Here is an 18,537-nt window from a genome sequence, read left to right on the forward strand (position 1 = left end):
GGAAGGTGGGAGCTTAATCCTTTGGGATGGCTCAATCAGACAGGGGAACTCCGCGAGTCCAAGGAAGGAATCGATGAGTTGAAGTAGGTTTTCCCGATCTTTATGACAGGAAGAACTCGATGAGTCTATTGTAGGATTCGATGAGTTGACTCATTTGACCACGAGTTTGAGCATTGAAGGGACTCGCCAAGTTGGGAGATAACTCGACGAGTTGGGTTGACTAGGAGATGACCTTGACTTTGACTATGACCAGTACGTTGACTTTGACAAGGGGTAAAATGCTCATTTACCCTATAAAGGGTTATCAGATTTTGATTAAGTGTTTTTATGGAATTGATAGTTGGAGAGTCGCCGGAGCAGCAAACATGGATTCCTCACTCGAGTTTCAGTAGTTAGTCTTGTGAGGTGAGTTTCCTTCAGTAGGAACGGGTCTACGACACCAAGGCTAGCCCGTATATGTGATATGTTAGTAGCTGAATGTGGGCGGGGCTCACATCTCGTAGCAGCCTAGAGTGGGCGGGGCCCGATTCTCATAGTATTATTTAAGTATAGATATGTGATTATTTGGTAGATATACTTCTTGTCTGTGTGATACTTGTATGCATGTTAGTAGCGGAGTGTGGGTGGGGCCCGAATCCCCTAGACACTGGAGTGTGGGCGGGGCACAAATCTCCTAGACAGTGGAGTGTGGGCGGGGCACGAATCTCCTAGACAGCGGAGTGTGGGCGGGGCCCGAATCTCCATGAGAGTGGGTGGGCCCGTATCTCCTAGTTGCATGATATTTGTATGGTATGTGGTAGTTTGGGGAGACTCACTAAGCTTCGTGCTTATAGTTTTCAGTTTTGGTTTCAGGTACTTCCACTAGCAAGGGGAAGGGTTCGGGATGATCGCATGGCACACACCACAGTTTCATCCTGGGATTGTTTAGACTATGATATTTTCTCATATGATTTGATACAGTTTTTGACATGATGTTTGAGATACATGATTCTTGATTTTCTCTATGATGATGGATGATTTATGGTTTTACTAATGGTTTTAAAAAGAAATTTTTGGTTTGTATTTTTGGGGATGTTTCACAAAGTGCTTGTGTGGTTTACCGTGAATTACAATCGAAAACTCATTGAGGAGTATCGAAGGGCCTCTTGTGCATAAGGTTCATGTGTGGTTACATTTTCACACAAATTTACAACTTAACATAAGTGTAAAGTGATGTGCTAAAATACTTTGATGACCAGTGTAGTCAAGAACAAGTAAGCTTGGAAAAATTTGAAGTAACGAAAGTTAGAGAATGATGTTCAAATGGAAATCTCATATCATGAAAATTTTAAAACTGGATCTATTGGGTAGAAACTACTTGGTATTAGCATGTTTCATTAAGATCACACAATGGAAATGAAAATAAGATTTTGAACATCGAAAGTAGTACATTGAAACAAATGTTTCATGATAATCTTGAACAAAAAATGTTCACCGTCAATTCATTAAGTTGGGATTGGTTGGGTTTCACCTTCATCACGAAAAAATGATTTAGGATCATTAACACAGATTTGTGACATACCTATATCCTGGTTGGTTTCGACCAGAGATGTCTTCGGCATGTGTCATTGTGTGTGATCGTGTTAGAAATTTTGGGTGAAAAAGATTGGATACGAAGACTCATTGTACCTCTATGAAAAATGGAATTAGCGGAAATCTCTTTACTCTATATGATAAGAGAAACGTAGCTCGTTGACTATTCTGAATACAGTCTGATTGGGAATAAACTTTCATGTGAAAAAATTCATTAAGGTGTCGAACACAAAGAGTCTATGGGGCTTGTGGACAACATGTTGCAGCATGCTTCTAGGGACACTTAACTATTACAAAATATTTGTATCATACCTGTTCCCTTTGATTTTGTGCAATTGACATGCAAAAGAACAACATGTTGTTACAATGAGCTCAAAAAATAAGGAAAATATGTATGTATATTTCAATTTATCTAAAAAAAATTAAACAAAACAAAAATATTTTTGGATTTTTTATTTTGTAAATGCAAAAACAAAAAAAAAATCATTTTGGATTTTTGAATTTGATAAAGAAAAATAAAAAAAATAATAAAATCTTTTTGGATTTTTGAATTTTATAAAGGAGAAGACAAAAATAAGAACAAAAATGATATAACAAACACTGGTTATTTGTTATAGATGAAAAATATTTTACACGCGAACCAATGTTTTTTTGATCTCCAAAGAAATATATCAAAGATAAGGTTGCACAAAAGATATGTACTTCCCATTGGAAGACTAACTCCATACACAAAACCAGTGTTGAATGAATCAGAGGAAAATCAAATGCGATGGCATGCGAATGCTAAATGTGAACATTAACCTCTGAACAACTAGCATACATTTAACGAAAGTTAGTAAAACACTCAAAAGTTATAATAACTGGTCGAAAGTTAACCTCACAATCGAACGTAAGTCTAGTATATGCATTTTTGAAATCCAAGGCAAATTATGATGAATGTGGAACATTACAAGCTTCCATCATTCTCAAAGCATTTAAAATTCTTAAAAATAATTTTTCATCCAATGGTTTTGTAAAAATATCAGCAAGCTGATTAGTTATTTTGACAAAACGGACTTCAGTATTCCCATCTTCAACATGGTATTTGATGAAATGGTAATGAAGAACAATATGTTTACTTTCGAATGTCTAGCTGGATTATGACATGCGAATTGCGCTTTGAGAATCATAATACAATGGAATTTTCTACATGTTGCAGAAGCAATGTATTCAGCCTCAACAGTCGAAATTGATATGCAAATTCTCTTTTTCGATTGCCAACTCACAAGTTTCTCTTCTAGAAATTGATATACTCATGTTGTGCTCTTTCGATCTAATTGACAACCCCCTAGATCCGCATCTAAGAAAGCTTGAATAAAGAAACATGTTTTCGACGGATACCACAAACGAAGAGTATGTATTCCGTGAAAGTATCGAAAAATGTTTTTTTCACTATAGTCAGATGATGCTCTCTTGGATTTGCTTGATATCTGTCACAGTTACACATAGAAAACATTATATCATGTCGACTTGTAGTTAAATACTAAATAAAACTGATCATGCTTTCATATGTTTTGATATCAACAGTTGGTGTATCCAATGAACGACTTAAGCGAGTAAGGAATGTCATGGAAACATTAGTTTTCATGCAATTCGTCATTCCAAATCTTTCAAGTAGGTTTCGAGTGTAGTTTTCTTGGTTGATAAAAACGTCTACCTTGCTTTCACGAATATTTAAACCCAAAAAATTATTTATCTTTCCCATTAAGCTCATTTCAAATTAACTCTTCCTAAGCTCCTCAAACTCCTTTGACAACGAAGGATCAGTTGAACCAAATATAATTTCATCGACATAAATTTGAACGAGCATCAGAGGGTCCCCCACTTTCTTTCGAAACAAAGTGGATCAACTGATCCTTGCTTAAATTTGGCAATATTCAAAAAAATTGGTAAGAGTCGCATACCAAGGACGATGTGCATGCTTCAACCCATAAACTACCTTGTCAAGAATATAACAATGATTAGGAAAATTATAGTTAATGAAACAAGGTGGTTGTTGACGAAAACACGTACTTGCAAGTATACGAGGTCGTGCAAGTAATATAGTCGTAAGACCAGATATCGAACCCATAGGGACTATCCTATTCTAAGAAAGAATGAACTAGGCAATTGATTGCAAAAGTGATTGATTTTAATAAACTAAGTAAATTATTAAAATAAAATTAAACTAAATTTAGCAAGGTAATAATGAAAACTAAAATAACCGAATAAACAAGCACACACAAAAATTCAATGAATTAACAGTTACGAGAAAAATGGGATTTAGTTGACTTATATGGGTTCAATGGTTCTTCTAATGCAATTAAATTGACAAACCAATTATATAGAAACGAATAACTTAACACCAACAAAAGTTATCAATTACCTCTCGGTCTCATGACTCGATTTAAAAAACATTCACTCATATCTCTATATAGTTCATGATTTTAAAAAACATTAAGTCTAATGGTTTTGTTAAAAATGCACTAACACACATCTATGTTAAGTTTAAGCGACATAATGAAATCACACATTTATATTCAAACAATATCACAAATAAAGCTTCTCTCGAAGTCAATATTGCATGTAAATGTGAAATTCAAACCAAGCAAGATAACCCTAACTAACGTTGATAAAGTCCTAGTTAAAATCAAAATTACTAGTCAAAATTCATATTTTTAAAATAAACACACATTTGAACATGTCATTCAATTTCAACAAAATTTGGTTAAACAAAATCAACTACATTAAAATTACCATCTCATCCTAGTCAACCAAACCCCACTAAATTACTACTCCATTAAACAAAAATTAATAACATTGATGAAATAAAGCATAAATATCATTTTTAAATCAAACTGATATCGACAAAATTAACATACAAAACAATTCAACGTAAATTACTATAGCAAAAATAAAATAAACAAAAGAAAGGAAAATCAAACCATTAAAAGCAAAGTCATGGAATTGAGCAACTCGTTCGTTTAGCTTCTCTTTTTGTGTCTCTCTATCTCATCGCTTATGTGTGTGTTTTGTGGGTATGCATCTGCATTATTAAGGTTTAAGGGAGGAAAAGTGGACGATGGTGAATGAGACGTAAAGGATGGCGGCTTTATGCCTCGTTCCCGAGTTTAACAAAAGAAAGGAAGAGAAGAGAAAAGAAAGTCACGAGAGAAAAGAAGAAAAATGAAAGGAAAACAAAATTTTCTTTTGTGTACCCGAGTTGGAGAAAAGTGGAAGGAAAATGAGACATTTTGTTCTTTCTTTCCAAATCCTCCCAAATCGGAAGTAAAGTTAGGAGAGAAAATGATCCTCCCATAGTCCCATTTCCCTCCACTTCCTTCCAATTTTCTTCTTTAATGAAACTCGGGAACAACAATTTTTTTTATTTTCTTCTCATTTCCACCAATTTCCTTTCCTTTCTCTCCTTAAGTTGAACTCGAGAACGGGGTGTTAGTCTCTAGGTTTTTTTTTTCGTCGTCTCTCCGTATCCCCCTTTTGATCACGTAAACAATTATATATATATATTAAGAGGATACCCGCGCAATGCAGCGGCGACACATAGCTTCTTCCTGCAGTTAGTTTTTTTTTTTCATGTGTTTATGAGAAAAAATAATACGTTCAAAACACATAATAGCTTGCAATTAAATTTTTATATATCATGCCATATTTCAAAAAACACGCAATGCTGAACATATCATATCCTAAAAAAACATAAATATATCAATATCCATACACAATTGTATTTTTGCATATAACGTAAAATTCTCGATAAACCATGTCTGATGTGTAAGCTTCAACTTTTTTACAAGTTAAAATCTTTGGTCGTCTTCACAACAACTGTATTTTACAAAGAGGCAATTTGTTTCATTTTGACGATTAGTTCCTCTTTATCGAATGGAGAATAATTTTCTTTTGACCTATTAGGACGGTCTCAGCCACTCTTTTTTAGTACTTGTCTTTTTCAATCCAATCTTTTTCTAACTCTTCATTTTTTTCAGTCCAGTTTCGATCAAAACCAATTTGGTCTAACTCTTGATTGATTCTTTGGTTTTTGTTTCTTTATTTTTAGTTTTACTATTTTGATTTTTCATGTTTATGTTACTGTTTGAGCTAACATTCAATTATATTTAGCGTTTTTTGTCAAATTAGAATAAACTTGATCAATCAAGACATCTAATTTTATGTAATTTTATTCATGTTGTGATGCTAATGAACATTTCATTTTAATTTTTGTTTGTTATGAAATTTTAATAAATATTTTGATTAGTTCATAAAATTTTTTTTGTTATAGTTTAAATAATAAACATAAAGTATTACGAAATTCAAAACTGTTGATTTGAACCCACTCATATCATAAACTTTTATGAACTATTATTATATTTTCTTTGTATTGACATTTAGATTTTTATTGTTAAATTTAAATTACGAAAGAAATTAATTTTTATCATTAATTTTTAATTTTAAAGGGAAGACATAAAATCGACATTGGTTAAGTATTTAAGTTACACATTGATTATTGTGTCTTAATGTCTTTGGTTCTCCCAAAAAAACATAAATGATGTCTCTTGTTAATCTTAAATTTTATCAAGATATTAAATCTTGTAATCATATGCAATATAAAAGCATCATAATCATCATAATTATCATACCATATTTATTATAATAATAACATACAAAGAAATTATCTTTTAAATCTTTTACTTATACAATCAATTTAAATTTAACTTTTCTTAAGATTTTTTTATATTACACTTTTATCAATTCACTTATATATAAATATGTTATAAAAAACATAAATAGCAGTTAACAAATTAAATTGACAATTCGTTATACTACTTCAATAATCTACAAAAATAGAATAACATCGATATCCACCAATATTTCATAGATAACAGTCAACAAATTAAATTGGCATATAGTTGGAAAAATATTTTTGTATATACAGTATAAATAACACTAGTTGTAAAACCCATATATTATACGGGTTGATTAAAACAAAATGTTAAATAGAAACAATTAAATGAGAAGTTTATTTGAATTCGAAATTTGAAATAAATAAAAAAATATGAAAAAAACACATGCAAAAAATAAATAAATTAAAATTATTGTTTAGTTATCAGACCCGTATACTAAACAGTTTAATTATAACAAAATGTTAAAAACAAAGGTTTAAACTGTAAATTTATTTGAAATTGAAATTTAAATTTAAAATTTAAAATTTGAAATTAATATCATTATGGTAGGTTTAATTTATGGAAAATAATTTAATAATATATTAGATATGGAAAATGAAATAAATAACAAGTGGAAAATAAATATATCTTTAAATTATGACAAAATGACATGTGGCAAATTGAATGAGAGAAAGACAGTTAAATGACTTTCTTTTTAATCTTCTTAATCTATTAAAAGCAATTTTACCTCTATTTGTATAGAAAGATCTCTAACTATAATATGTACACTTAACACTTCTAAGGGAGGAGGGAGTCGTTCCCATTGAACCCACCGAACCCACTGAACCCACTGCTATATCAGCTTTTCTCTTTGATTTTTCTTCATCTTTCCGAACCCACAAGACATGGAAATCCTATCTTTTTCAACCCACTCAACCCATTCAATTAAAAAAATACTAAACAACTAAAGCACAAGTCTTAAAACATATGGTACAAGAGAAATTGAGAGAGAGAAAATAGAGAGAGAGGATGGAGTGAGTTCGTGAAACCAATTAAACAACCCGTCGAAGAGGAAGTGGTACCAGCGGTAACTCTATTGCTAATTAAGATTTTACCTTGATTATTTTGTATATTTTTTTTTAGTTGAGTGGGTTGAGAAAGATAGGATTTCCCTGTGTTATGGGTTCGAAAAGATGAAGAAAAATCAAAGAAAAAAGCTAATGTGACAGTAGGTTCAATGGGTTTGGTGGGTTCAATGGGAACGACTCCCTCCTCCCTACCAAAAAAATTTAGAATCATCAATACCTTTTTTCATATATAATTTCTCTTATGGCAAATACATCTACAAAAAGACTGCACCATTTTATCATTTCAAACTTGCTGCGTATTTCAAGTCAACCGAATGAATCTAAAAAACAATCATCAACTTCAGTTGTTCCTCAAAAAAATTTAAACCTTGACAAATCAAATTAAACATATATAGAGAAATATAATATAAACTTGAATGTCAATAAAAGTTAAATAAACATAAAAAATAACAGATCTAGTGCAAAAACCCAAAACAAAATCTATTAACTTACTTAATACAAATAAACATTCATGTTGTTGAAATTAACAGATCCACAAAAAGAAAAACAACAAGTGCACCTGTTCAAACTATAAAAAGATTCCCAAACAAAGAAAAAGTCAGATATTCTTATATGTATTTCAAAAAGTGCATCCAATCAGAAAACAATACTAAAGACGAAGCAGAGGTTCGTATTGACAATGTTTGGTGTTGTCGCTAGTTCGTTGGCGGTCACAACGGCAGTGTATGTTCTGCTTGTAATCATCGACGACAAACGGCAGTGGGCATTGTGGTTGTGAGCAGCGACGACATACGGCACTGCTGAGAGAATGTGGAAATGGTAACGACAATGGTGGCGAAATGTTGGTGGCTGTGTCTTCCAACAGAGGTACACGGTGCGGGATGTGCTACGTTGGCATCCAGTCACGATGGTGTGGGATGTGCGACGTCGTGGTGGTGTTAGTGGTCGTGAAAGGATTAGGCCGTTGCAGGTTGTGGTTCCGGACGGCAACTGGTGCTATTGTTAGGGTTAGAGATTTTTAGGGTTTGAGTTTGTGTTGAGAGATATATATTGAGAGAGTACACGAACCGTATATTGAAAGAAAAAGTTCAGAGATATAGAACTAATAGAAGTATTGTTTTAGAATTATAAGCACCTGATCAATTCTTGTATTTTATAGTGTAAAGGCTTGTTTTTGATGCTTAAATCTATTTACATGAATCACAACAATACAATAATCTATACCATCCAATTAAATCTAAGGGTCAATATGTCACCTCCTTGTTTTTAAGACTTAGTCTTAAAAACTTTTAAACTTCTTATGAATGCATTATAAAGTAGTAAGATATATATATATATATATATATATATATATATATATATATATATATATATATATATATATATATATATATATATATATATATAAGTGCAATGATCCTCCAACTTTCAAGAATTGAGCAGCATTACCCCCCTAAGCCTTCAACTTTTCAACTTGGTACAACTTTAGCCCTTGATTTTTCACTTTAATTCAATTTTTATTTTTAGCTTTTGATTTTCGTCCAGCAAACTAACTTCAACTTCAACGTCGATTACGAGCAGGAAAATGACTGATTCAACGAAAACTCAAAACTTCAAACTTGTAGATAATTGTGTGTAGTTTCCGAAACATCTTGAATCGCCTAAATCGGAGTCCAGATGAGCTAGATATGATGAAAACACTGAGATGTGGTCAATATGTCAAACATCTTTTATTCGCCTTAATTTGCTCGTGATGAATTTATCTTCTTTCGAATTCTTCAATTCCTTTTTGAAACCATTTGGACATTATAATATGAGTCCAACTCCCACCAAGACTCGTAGAATAAGTGGTGGGGACCTAAGAAGCTTAGGCAATCTGTTATACACAAGAAAAAATTCTTTAATTCCTTTTAGATTTTTGAACTTCATAAGAGGAAATCAAACTCCCACCATGACCCGTAGACTAGGCGGTAGGGAACCCATGACACACAGGTTGCACTTGCAATAACAAGTAAAATGAATATCATCAATTCCGATGCAAAGCACAATGTGTTATATTATGGATTTCGTGCAAGAAAACCATCTCCCACCAACCTGTAGAATAGGAGGAGGGGAACTCAAGAAACTCGAGTTGCACTTGTGATGACAAGTGGTGATGAAAACCGTCAATTCAAATGAGAAGCACGTGGTGCTATATTATGGATTTCGTGCAAGAAAAACATCTCCCACCAACCTGTAGAATAGGAGGAGGGGACCTAAGAAGCTTAGGTGAACTTGTAAAAACAAGTTAATGAACCATCAATTCCTTTAAGAACTTTGGACTTCATAAGAAGAAGCCCAACTCCCATCATCCAATAGAATAAGAGATGAGGAACCCATGCAAGACAGGTCAAAAACCCAAGTTAATGGGCACAAAAATACCAACCGGGAAATATTAGGTCTATTATATTCATTAACATAAATTTATCCTTTTAAGCTCAAAAAATGATGTAAATTGTAAAATCTGGGGACAAAAAGTAAGTTTTTAATTCATTTAGTGATCGAAAAACGAGCACTAAACACATCCCCAAACTTTAAACATTGGTCGTCCCGAGCAATAAAAATAGAATAAAAAAATACTCCGTGATGGCTTGTCATCTCACATGATATGATAAACCAAGAACGTATATCGTGACGGCTGATCTCTAAGCATAGGTCGGGCATTTTCCTTACCACGACTCTCACTTCACCACCAACTACACGGATAGCCAACAAGGGTTGCACACTTGACAAAATTATTAGAACAAAACAAATAATAAAATGAAATAAGAAACCATGCATAAACAAAAATAAATGAAATTTTCGAAAACAGAAATAAATAAAACCAAAACCAAAACAAATAAAAAAGTAAAAAAGTAAAAATAAAAATAAAACTAAAATAAAAATAAAAATAAAAACAAAAACTAAGACAAAAAAAATAAACAGATCATTCTCCAACTAGCTTCAAGTGAAGCACAGCCACTTCCTCTTTTTCTTCTCCAAAATAATGTTTCACTCGTTGACCATTCACTAGGAATCTTTCTCCATCCTTCTCATTTATTAGCTCCAATGCACCTCCTGGACAAACCTTGGCAATCTTAAAAGGGCCAGACCATCTTGACTTTAGCTTTCCCGGGAATAACTTTAATCTTGAATTGAAAAGTAAAACTAATTGTCCTTCAGCAAATTCCCTTTTCAAGATCTTCTTGTCATGCCATTTCTTAACTTTTTCCTTTTGAATTTTGGCATTCTCATACGATTGCATCCTAAACTCTTCAAGTTCCACCAACTACTCCATTCTTTTCTTTCCAGCCGCCTTCATGTCTAAATTCAACTCTTTCAAAGCACAATAAGCTTTGTGCTCTAACTCTAGTGGCAAGTGGCATGCTTTTCCAAACACTAGTTGATATGGGGACGTCCCCAACCTTGTTCTATAGGCAGTCCTATAAGCCCATAAAGTGTCATCTAACTTTGTTGCCCAATCTTTTCTTGACCCATTTACAACTTTTTCAAGAATGGTCTTCAACTGTTTGTTATTGGCTTCAGCAAGACCATTTGTTTGAGGATGGTAAGCAATGGCAACTCGATGCTTTATCTAGTACTCAGCTAAGACGGACCCCAACATTCTATTGCAAAAATGAGTACTTTCATCACTGATGATTGCCCTAGGAGTGCCAAATCTAGAGAATATATGCTTCTTTAGAAAATTGATTACAGTTCTCGCATCATTTCTCACACATGCTATAGCTTCAACCCATTTAGAGACATAATCTACTGCAACTAATATATACATCTTTCCATCAGAAGGCACAAAGGGTCCCATGAAATCAAACCCCCAAACATCAAACAACTCCACTTCCACTATATCACTTAGTGGCATCTCTTGTCTTCTTCCAATATTCCCAGTCCGCCGGCATCTGTCACATCTTTTCACAAACTCATACACATCTTTAAATAGACTTGGCCAATAAAATCCTGAATGAAGGACACGTGTTGCAGTCTTTTCACTTTGAAAGTGACCTCCATATTCTGAGTTGTGACATTTTTCTAGAATTTGCTTTTGTTCCATTTCTGGGATACACCTCCTCCACATCTTATCAGCATTTCATCTAAACAAATACGACTCATCCCAAAAATAGAATTTAGCATCATACATTAGCTTCTTCTTTTTATGCCAACTAAACCTATCAGGAAATACACCACGTACCAAGTAATTCACAATGTTAGCATACCATGGGTGTTCTCCACTCACTCTCAAAATCCTCTCATCTGGAAAGCTATCTTGAATCACTGGTTGATCATATTTTATCACTTTCTAACCTTGAGAGGTGATCTGCAACCACATTCTCAAGTCCTTTCTTATCTCGCACCTCTAGATCAAACTCTTGCAACAACAAAATCCACCTGATCAGTCTTGCCTTGGCATATTTTTTTGCCATCAAGTATCCGATTGCTGCATGATCCGTGTATACAATCACTTTTGCACCAATAAGATACGATCTGAACTTTTCAAGTGAGAATACCACAGCTAAAAACTCTTTTTCAGTGGTTGTGTAGTTCAATTGGGCACCATTCAGGGTGGTGCTAGCAAAGTAAATGGTGTGGAAAAACTTTCCTCTTCGCTGCCCAAGTACCACACCAATGGTTGTATCACTTACATCACACATGATCTCAAATGGCTCATCCCAATCAGGTGCAACAATGACAGGTGCACTAGTAAGTCTTATCTTTAACTCCTCAAATGCTCTTTTGCATGAACCATCAAAGATAAACTCTCGATCTTGCTCCAAAAGTTGGGTAAGTGGCTTTGCAATTTTTGAGAAGTCTTTTATAAAACGTCTATAGAACCCAGCGTGCCCTAGAAAGCTGCGAATGCCCTTGACATTCACAGGTGCTTCAAGTCTTTCAATAATCTCAATCTTTTCCCAGTCAACTTCTATTCCTTTTTCAAAAACCTTGTGTCCCAACACAATACCCTCTTTTACCATAAAATGGCATTTTTCCCAATTTAGCACATGATTATGTTGGACACACTTTTGCAATACTGCATTCAGGTTTTTCAAGCAAATCTCAAATGTATCACCATGGACTGAAAATCCTCCATAAAGACTTCGACAAAATTTTCAACCATGTCTGAAAAAATAGACATCGTGCACCTTTGGAATGTAGCTGGGGCATTACATAAGCCAAAAGGCATGTGTCTAAAAGCAAATGTACCAAATGGACACGTGAAAGTAGTTTTGTGTTGATCTTCTGGTGCAATAGAAATTTCAGAGTATCCATCCAAAAAGCAGTAAAATGACTTACCAGCAAGACGATCCAACATCTGATCAATGAACGGTAATGGGAAATGATCTTTCCTAGTGGTGGTATTCAACTTTCTATAATCTATACAGATCTTCCAACCTGTCACTATCCTCTTTGTTGTCATTTCCCCTTTCTCATTTTCGACTACTGTTGCTCCACCCTTCTTGGGAACACAATGCACTGGACTAATCCACTCACTGCCAGCAATCGGGTAGATAATCCCAGCATCTAACCATTTGATTATTTCCTTTTTCACAACATCCTTCATCAATGGATTTAGTCTCCTTTGGTGCTCAACAAATGTTTTCGCTCCCTCCTCCAAATTTATCTTATGTATACACATCATTGGACTGATACCTTTTATATCAGCCAACGTCCATCCAATCGCTTTCTCATTTTCCTTTAGAACATCAATCAATTCTTTTTCCTGCATACTAGACAACTGAGATGAGATAATTACAGGTAATGTATCATCATCTCTCAAATATGCATATTTCAAGTGTGTTGGAAGCTGCTTCAGCTCCAAATCCGGTGCAGTTACCCTATCCTTCAAGTCCAACTCCTCTTTGACCCATCTCACATCTTCCTTTATTTTCCATTCTTCAATTTCCTCAATATCATGAGTCACTTTACTCAATTGAGCCACTTCTGCATGTACCAAGTTATCTATGACTCGTACAAATGAGCACTCTTCCATATTAAAAGGTTGCTTCACAACCTTAAACATATTGAATGTCCTTTGCTCATCATTCACTCTCAATGTGACTTCTTCTTTTTTCACATCAGTCAAAGCTCCAATTGTAGCTAAAAATGGCCTTCCCAAAATTATTCCACAATCATCATCGGCTTCATAATCCAAAATGATAAAATCCACAGGAACAAAGAGATTGTCGATTTTGATAACAATATCCTCGATTTTACCTTCTGGATATACCACTGATTTATCTGCTAGTTGGAGTGAGATAGTGGTTGGCCTAGCTTCTCCAATTCCCAATATTTGGAAAATAGACAAAGGCGTCAAATTTATGCTTGCTCCCAAATCACTTAAGCCTATCTTGTCTAACTTTTCAATTCTACAAGGTAGAACGAAAATACCTGGATCATCCTTTTTCACAGGCAATTTGTTTTGGATTATTGATGTGCAACTTTTTGTCATTGCAACAGTCTCAAATTCTCCAAAAACTCTTTTCTTTGTAAGAACATCCTTCATAAACTTTGCATATGTGGGCATTTGTTTCAAGGTTTCAACAAAAGGGATGTTGATATGAAGTTGAAAAAGGATCTCTAGAAACTTCTTAAATTGCCCATCATCGACTTTGGACTTACTTTGCTTAGGTGGGAAAGGAAAATTTGTTGGTGCAACTGTCGCACCAGTTCGAGCATGTTTTTCTTGGGACTTCTTTTGATTTCCAGCACTTGGACTTGAACTTGGTTGACCTTCCTTGTTCACTTTCTTCTGCCCGTACTCCTCATCAGTTATGTCCTCAATCTCGACATACTCTTTTTCATCATCCTTTACATCCTGCTTCTTCTTATCAGTCTCAACACTTACCGATTGTTGCTCATTTTTCATGGCTGGCAACTCATGATTCTTTGGATTTAACTCCTTTCCCGATCTAAGCATGATGGCATTACATTGCTTCTTATCATTGCCATTACCTGGATTTTTGGTGTTACTTGGCAACGTTCCAGGTTCTTGTGAGTTCAGTGCTTATACTAATTGCCCTATTTGATTTTCTAAATTTCTCATAGCAATTGCTTGATTCTTTTCACGTGCCTCGGTCTTTTGATCTTGTTTGATCATAAACTCCATCATCTCCTTCTTGAAAGGTGACATCTCTTGATTTGATGAAGGTGATGCTAGTTTTGAACTACTTCCTGATGCCTGGTGGAATGCACCTCCTTGTGGTCTCACTTGCTGATTTGGCATTTGATAAAACCCAGGTGGGTTTTGAGGCCTTTGCTGAAACTGCTCTTGCTGAGGTTGTATATGTTGTTGTTGTTGTCCGCACCATGAGAAAGTAGGATGATTTCTCCATCCTGGATTGTATGTTTCAGAATATAGATTGTTTTGCCTTGGGAAATTTTGTCTATATATGAAAAACACAAATTCAAGATTCTGTGGGTAATCACTATAATCATGGACTCCTTGACAAACCGCACAAAAGTCAACCTTCTTCTCTTTCATCCCACTGCTTGACATCATATTCTTCATCATACTTTTGATCGAAGCCAACACAGCTGCTAATTCATCATTTTGAGCTACAAGGCGAACTTCAGCCGATGTACTTCCTTTCGAACCACTTGCATGTACCCTATCTGTGGGCACTAGAAATTATTGGTTGCTATTATATCCAATATCTCCACGCTCTACTCATAGCTCTTTGTAAGCAATGCTCCTCCAGCTGATGTATCTACTAGCATGCATGTTTGAGCATCCAAACCTTGATAAAATGTCTCAAGTTTCACATCATCAGGGAGTCGATGTGCTAGACATTTTCTTAGCAAATTGTTCCATCTCTCCCACACTTCCCATAATGATTCACCATCCATTTGTCGGAATGATGTGATGGCGTTTCTTAGATTTGCATTTTGAGTGGGTCGGAAAAATCTCTGTAGGAATTTTTCTCTTAATTCCTCCCAAGTGGTGATGGAATCAGAAGGCAAAGAATCAAACCTGTCTCGAGCTTTCCCTTGTAGTGTGTAAGGAAATAATCTTAGCCTAAATGCATCAGTCGTCATGCCTCTTTGTTTGAAATTATTACACATCTGGTTAAAGGAACGCAGATGGGACAAAGGCTCATCACTAGGCATGCCTCCAAAGAGACCATTGTTGTTTATCATCTGAAACATCATAGGCTTGAATTCAAAATTGTCAGCATTAATTGTTGTGCTGACAATCGGCGGGTTTGTTCCTTCGAAACCTCTATTTCCATTATTGTTTTCATTTACGTTATCTCCCATATCTTCTTGAATCCGAAGTCTCCTCAACCCTCTCAAAGTTCTTTCAATCTCCCAATCAAGCACAAATTCAAGTGGTCTGAATCTTCGACCGGCCAGAGTAAAATATCCTCAAGATGTTTAAGAGTCTAGCAACTACCTAATGTTCTAACTTAAAAATAAAAATAGTCCCCGCGAACGGCGCCAAATACTTGTTGACGAAAACGCGTACTCGCAGGTATACGGGGTCGTGCAAGTAATATAGTCGTAAGACCATATATCGAACCCACAAGGACTATCCTATTCTAAGGAAGAATGAACTAGGCAATTGATTACAAAAGTGATTGTTTTTAATAAACTAAGTAAATTATTAAAATAAAATTAAACTAAATTCAACAAGGTAATAATGAAAACTACCAGAGGGCTTCTAGCCTAACGGTATCAGGTGTTGCCCTCCCTCCTTATGGTTGAGGGTTCAAGTGTTGTCGGAGACATAGGTGGATTTAGGAGTAGTTTAGAATTATATTGAATTTTCTGTTCAAAAAAAATAATGAAAACTAAAATAACCGAATAAACAAGCACACAGAAAAATTCAACGAATTAACAGTTACGAGAAAAATGGGATTTAGTTGACTTATATGGGTTCAATGGTTCTTATAATGCAATTAACTTGACAAACAAATTATATAGAAACGAATAACTTAACACCAACAAAAGTTATCAATTACCTCTCGGTCTCATGACTCGATTTAAAAAAACATTCACTCATATCTCTATGTAGTTCATGATTTTAAAAAACATTAAGTCCAATGGTTTTGTTAAAAATGCATTAACACACGTCTATATTAAGTTTAAGCGACATAACGAAATCACACATTTATATTCAAATGATATCACAAATAAAGCTTCTCTCGAAGTCAATATTGCATGTAAATATGAAATTCAAACCAAGCAAGATAACCTTAACTAACGTAGATCAAGTGCTAGCTAAATTCAAAATTACTGGTCAAAATTCATATTTTTAAAATAAACACACATTTGAATATGTCATTCAATTTCAATAAAATTTGGTTAAACAAAATCAACTACATTAAAATTACCATCTCACCCTAGTCAACCAAACCCCACTAAATTACTACTCCATTAAACAAAAATTAATAACATTGATGAAATAAAGCATAAATATCATTTTTAAATCAAACTGATATCGACAAAATTAACAAACAAAACAATTCAACGTAAATTACTATAGAGAAAATAAAATAAACAAAAGAAAGGAAAATCAAACCATTAAAAGCAAAGTCATGAAATTGAGCAACTCGTTCGTTTAGCTTCTCTTTTTGTGTGTCTCATCGTTGTGTTTTGTGGGTATGCATCTGCTTTATTAAGGTTTAAGGGAGGAAAAATGGACGATGGTGAATGAGACGTAAATGATGGCGGCTTTAGTCTCAAGGTTTTTTTTCGTCATCTCTCCGTATTCCCCTTTTGATCACGTAAACAATTATATATATATATATATATATATATATATATATATATATATATATATATATATATATATATATATATATATATATATATATATATATAAAGCAAAAGTGCATGAATGATCCTCCAACTTTCGAGAATTGAGCAGCATTACCCCCTTAGCCTTCAACTTTTCAACATGGTACAACTTTAGCCCTTGATTTTTCACTTTAATTCAATTTTTATTTTTAGCTTTTGATTTTCGTCCAGCAAACTAACTTCAACTTCAACGTCGATTATGAGCAGGAAAATGACTGATTCAGCGAAAACTCAAAACTTCAAACTTGTAGATAATTGTGTCTAGTTTCCGAAAAATCTTGAATCGCCTAAATCGGAGTCCGGATGATCCAGATATGATGAGAACACTGAGACGTGATCAATCTGCCAAATATCTTTTATTCGCCTTAATTTGCTCGTGATGAATTTATCTTCTTTCGAATCCGTCAATTCCTTTTTGAAACCATTTGGACATTATAATATGAGTCCAACTCCCACCAAGACTCGTAGAATAAGTGGTGGGGACCTAAGAAGCTTAGGCAATCTGTTATACACAAGAAAAAATTCGTTAATTCCTTTTAGATTTTTGAACTTCATAAGAGGAAATCAAACTCCCACCATGACCCGTAGACTAGGCGGTAGGGAACCCATGAGACACAAGTTGCACTTGCAATAACAAGTCAAATGAATATCGTCAATTCCGATGCAAAGCACAATGTGTTATATTATGGATTTCGTGCACGAAAACCATCTCCCACCAACCTGTAGAATAGGAGGAGGGGAACTCAAGAAACTCGAGTTGCACTTGTGATGACAAGTGGTGATGAAAACCGTCAATTCAAATGAGAAGCACGTGGTGCTATATTATGGATTTCGTGCAAGAAAACCATCTCCCACCAACCTGTAGAATAGGAGGAGGGGACCTAAGAAGCTTAGGTGAACTTGTAAAAACAAGTTAATGAACCGTCAATTCCTTTAAGAACTTTGGACTTCATAAGAAGAAGCCCAACTCCCATCGTCCAATAGAATAAGAGATGAGGAACCCATGCAAGACAGGTCAAAAACCCAACTGAATGGGCACAAATATACCAACCGGGAAATATTAGGTCTATTATATTCATTAACATAAATTTATCTTTTTAAGCTCAAAAAAATGATGTAAATTGTAAAATTCGAGGACAAAAAGTAAGTTTTTAATTCGTTTAGTGATCGACAAACGAGCACTAAACAATGGTTGTTCAACATAAACTGTTTTTCAAGAACATCATTAAGGAAAGCACACTTAACATCCATCTAGTTGACATCGAAATCTTTATGAGCTGCATAAGCCAGAAAAATTCGTACAACCTCGATTCTTGCAACAGGGGAAAAGGTTTCTTCATAATCAATTTCTT

General features: G+C 34.4%; 1 protein-coding gene across 1 annotated transcript; it reads right to left on the reverse strand.

The window, feature by feature from the left end:
- Positions 1–14,390: 14,390 nt before the first annotated feature.
- Positions 14,391–15,643, reverse strand: LOC111914946 (uncharacterized). The gene is made up of 2 exons (XM_023910656.1): positions 15,124–15,643; positions 14,391–15,007 (listed from the first exon to the last, which is right to left on the reverse strand). The coding sequence occupies exons 1-2, from the start codon at positions 15,641–15,643 to the stop codon at positions 14,391–14,393; spliced, it is 1,137 nt and encodes a 378-aa protein (XP_023766424.1).
- Positions 15,644–18,537: the final 2,894 nt, after the last annotated feature.

This window comes from Lactuca sativa, chromosome 1 (genome assembly GCF_002870075.4).
Source record: "Lactuca sativa cultivar Salinas chromosome 1, Lsat_Salinas_v11, whole genome shotgun sequence".
Lineage (NCBI taxonomy): Eukaryota > Viridiplantae > Streptophyta > Magnoliopsida > Asterales > Asteraceae > Lactuca > Lactuca sativa.

Bases quoted from the DNA above. Each gene is read 5' to 3' on its own strand.
- LOC111914946 (XM_023910656.1), bottom strand. From the start codon at position 15,643: ATGGGAGATAACGTAAATGAAAACAATAATGGAAATAGAGGTTTCGAA. The intron at 15,008-15,123 runs GTTTGGATGCTC...AATAATTTCTAG, and splicing joins ACTTGAGACATTTTATCAAG to TGCCCACAGATAGGGTACAT.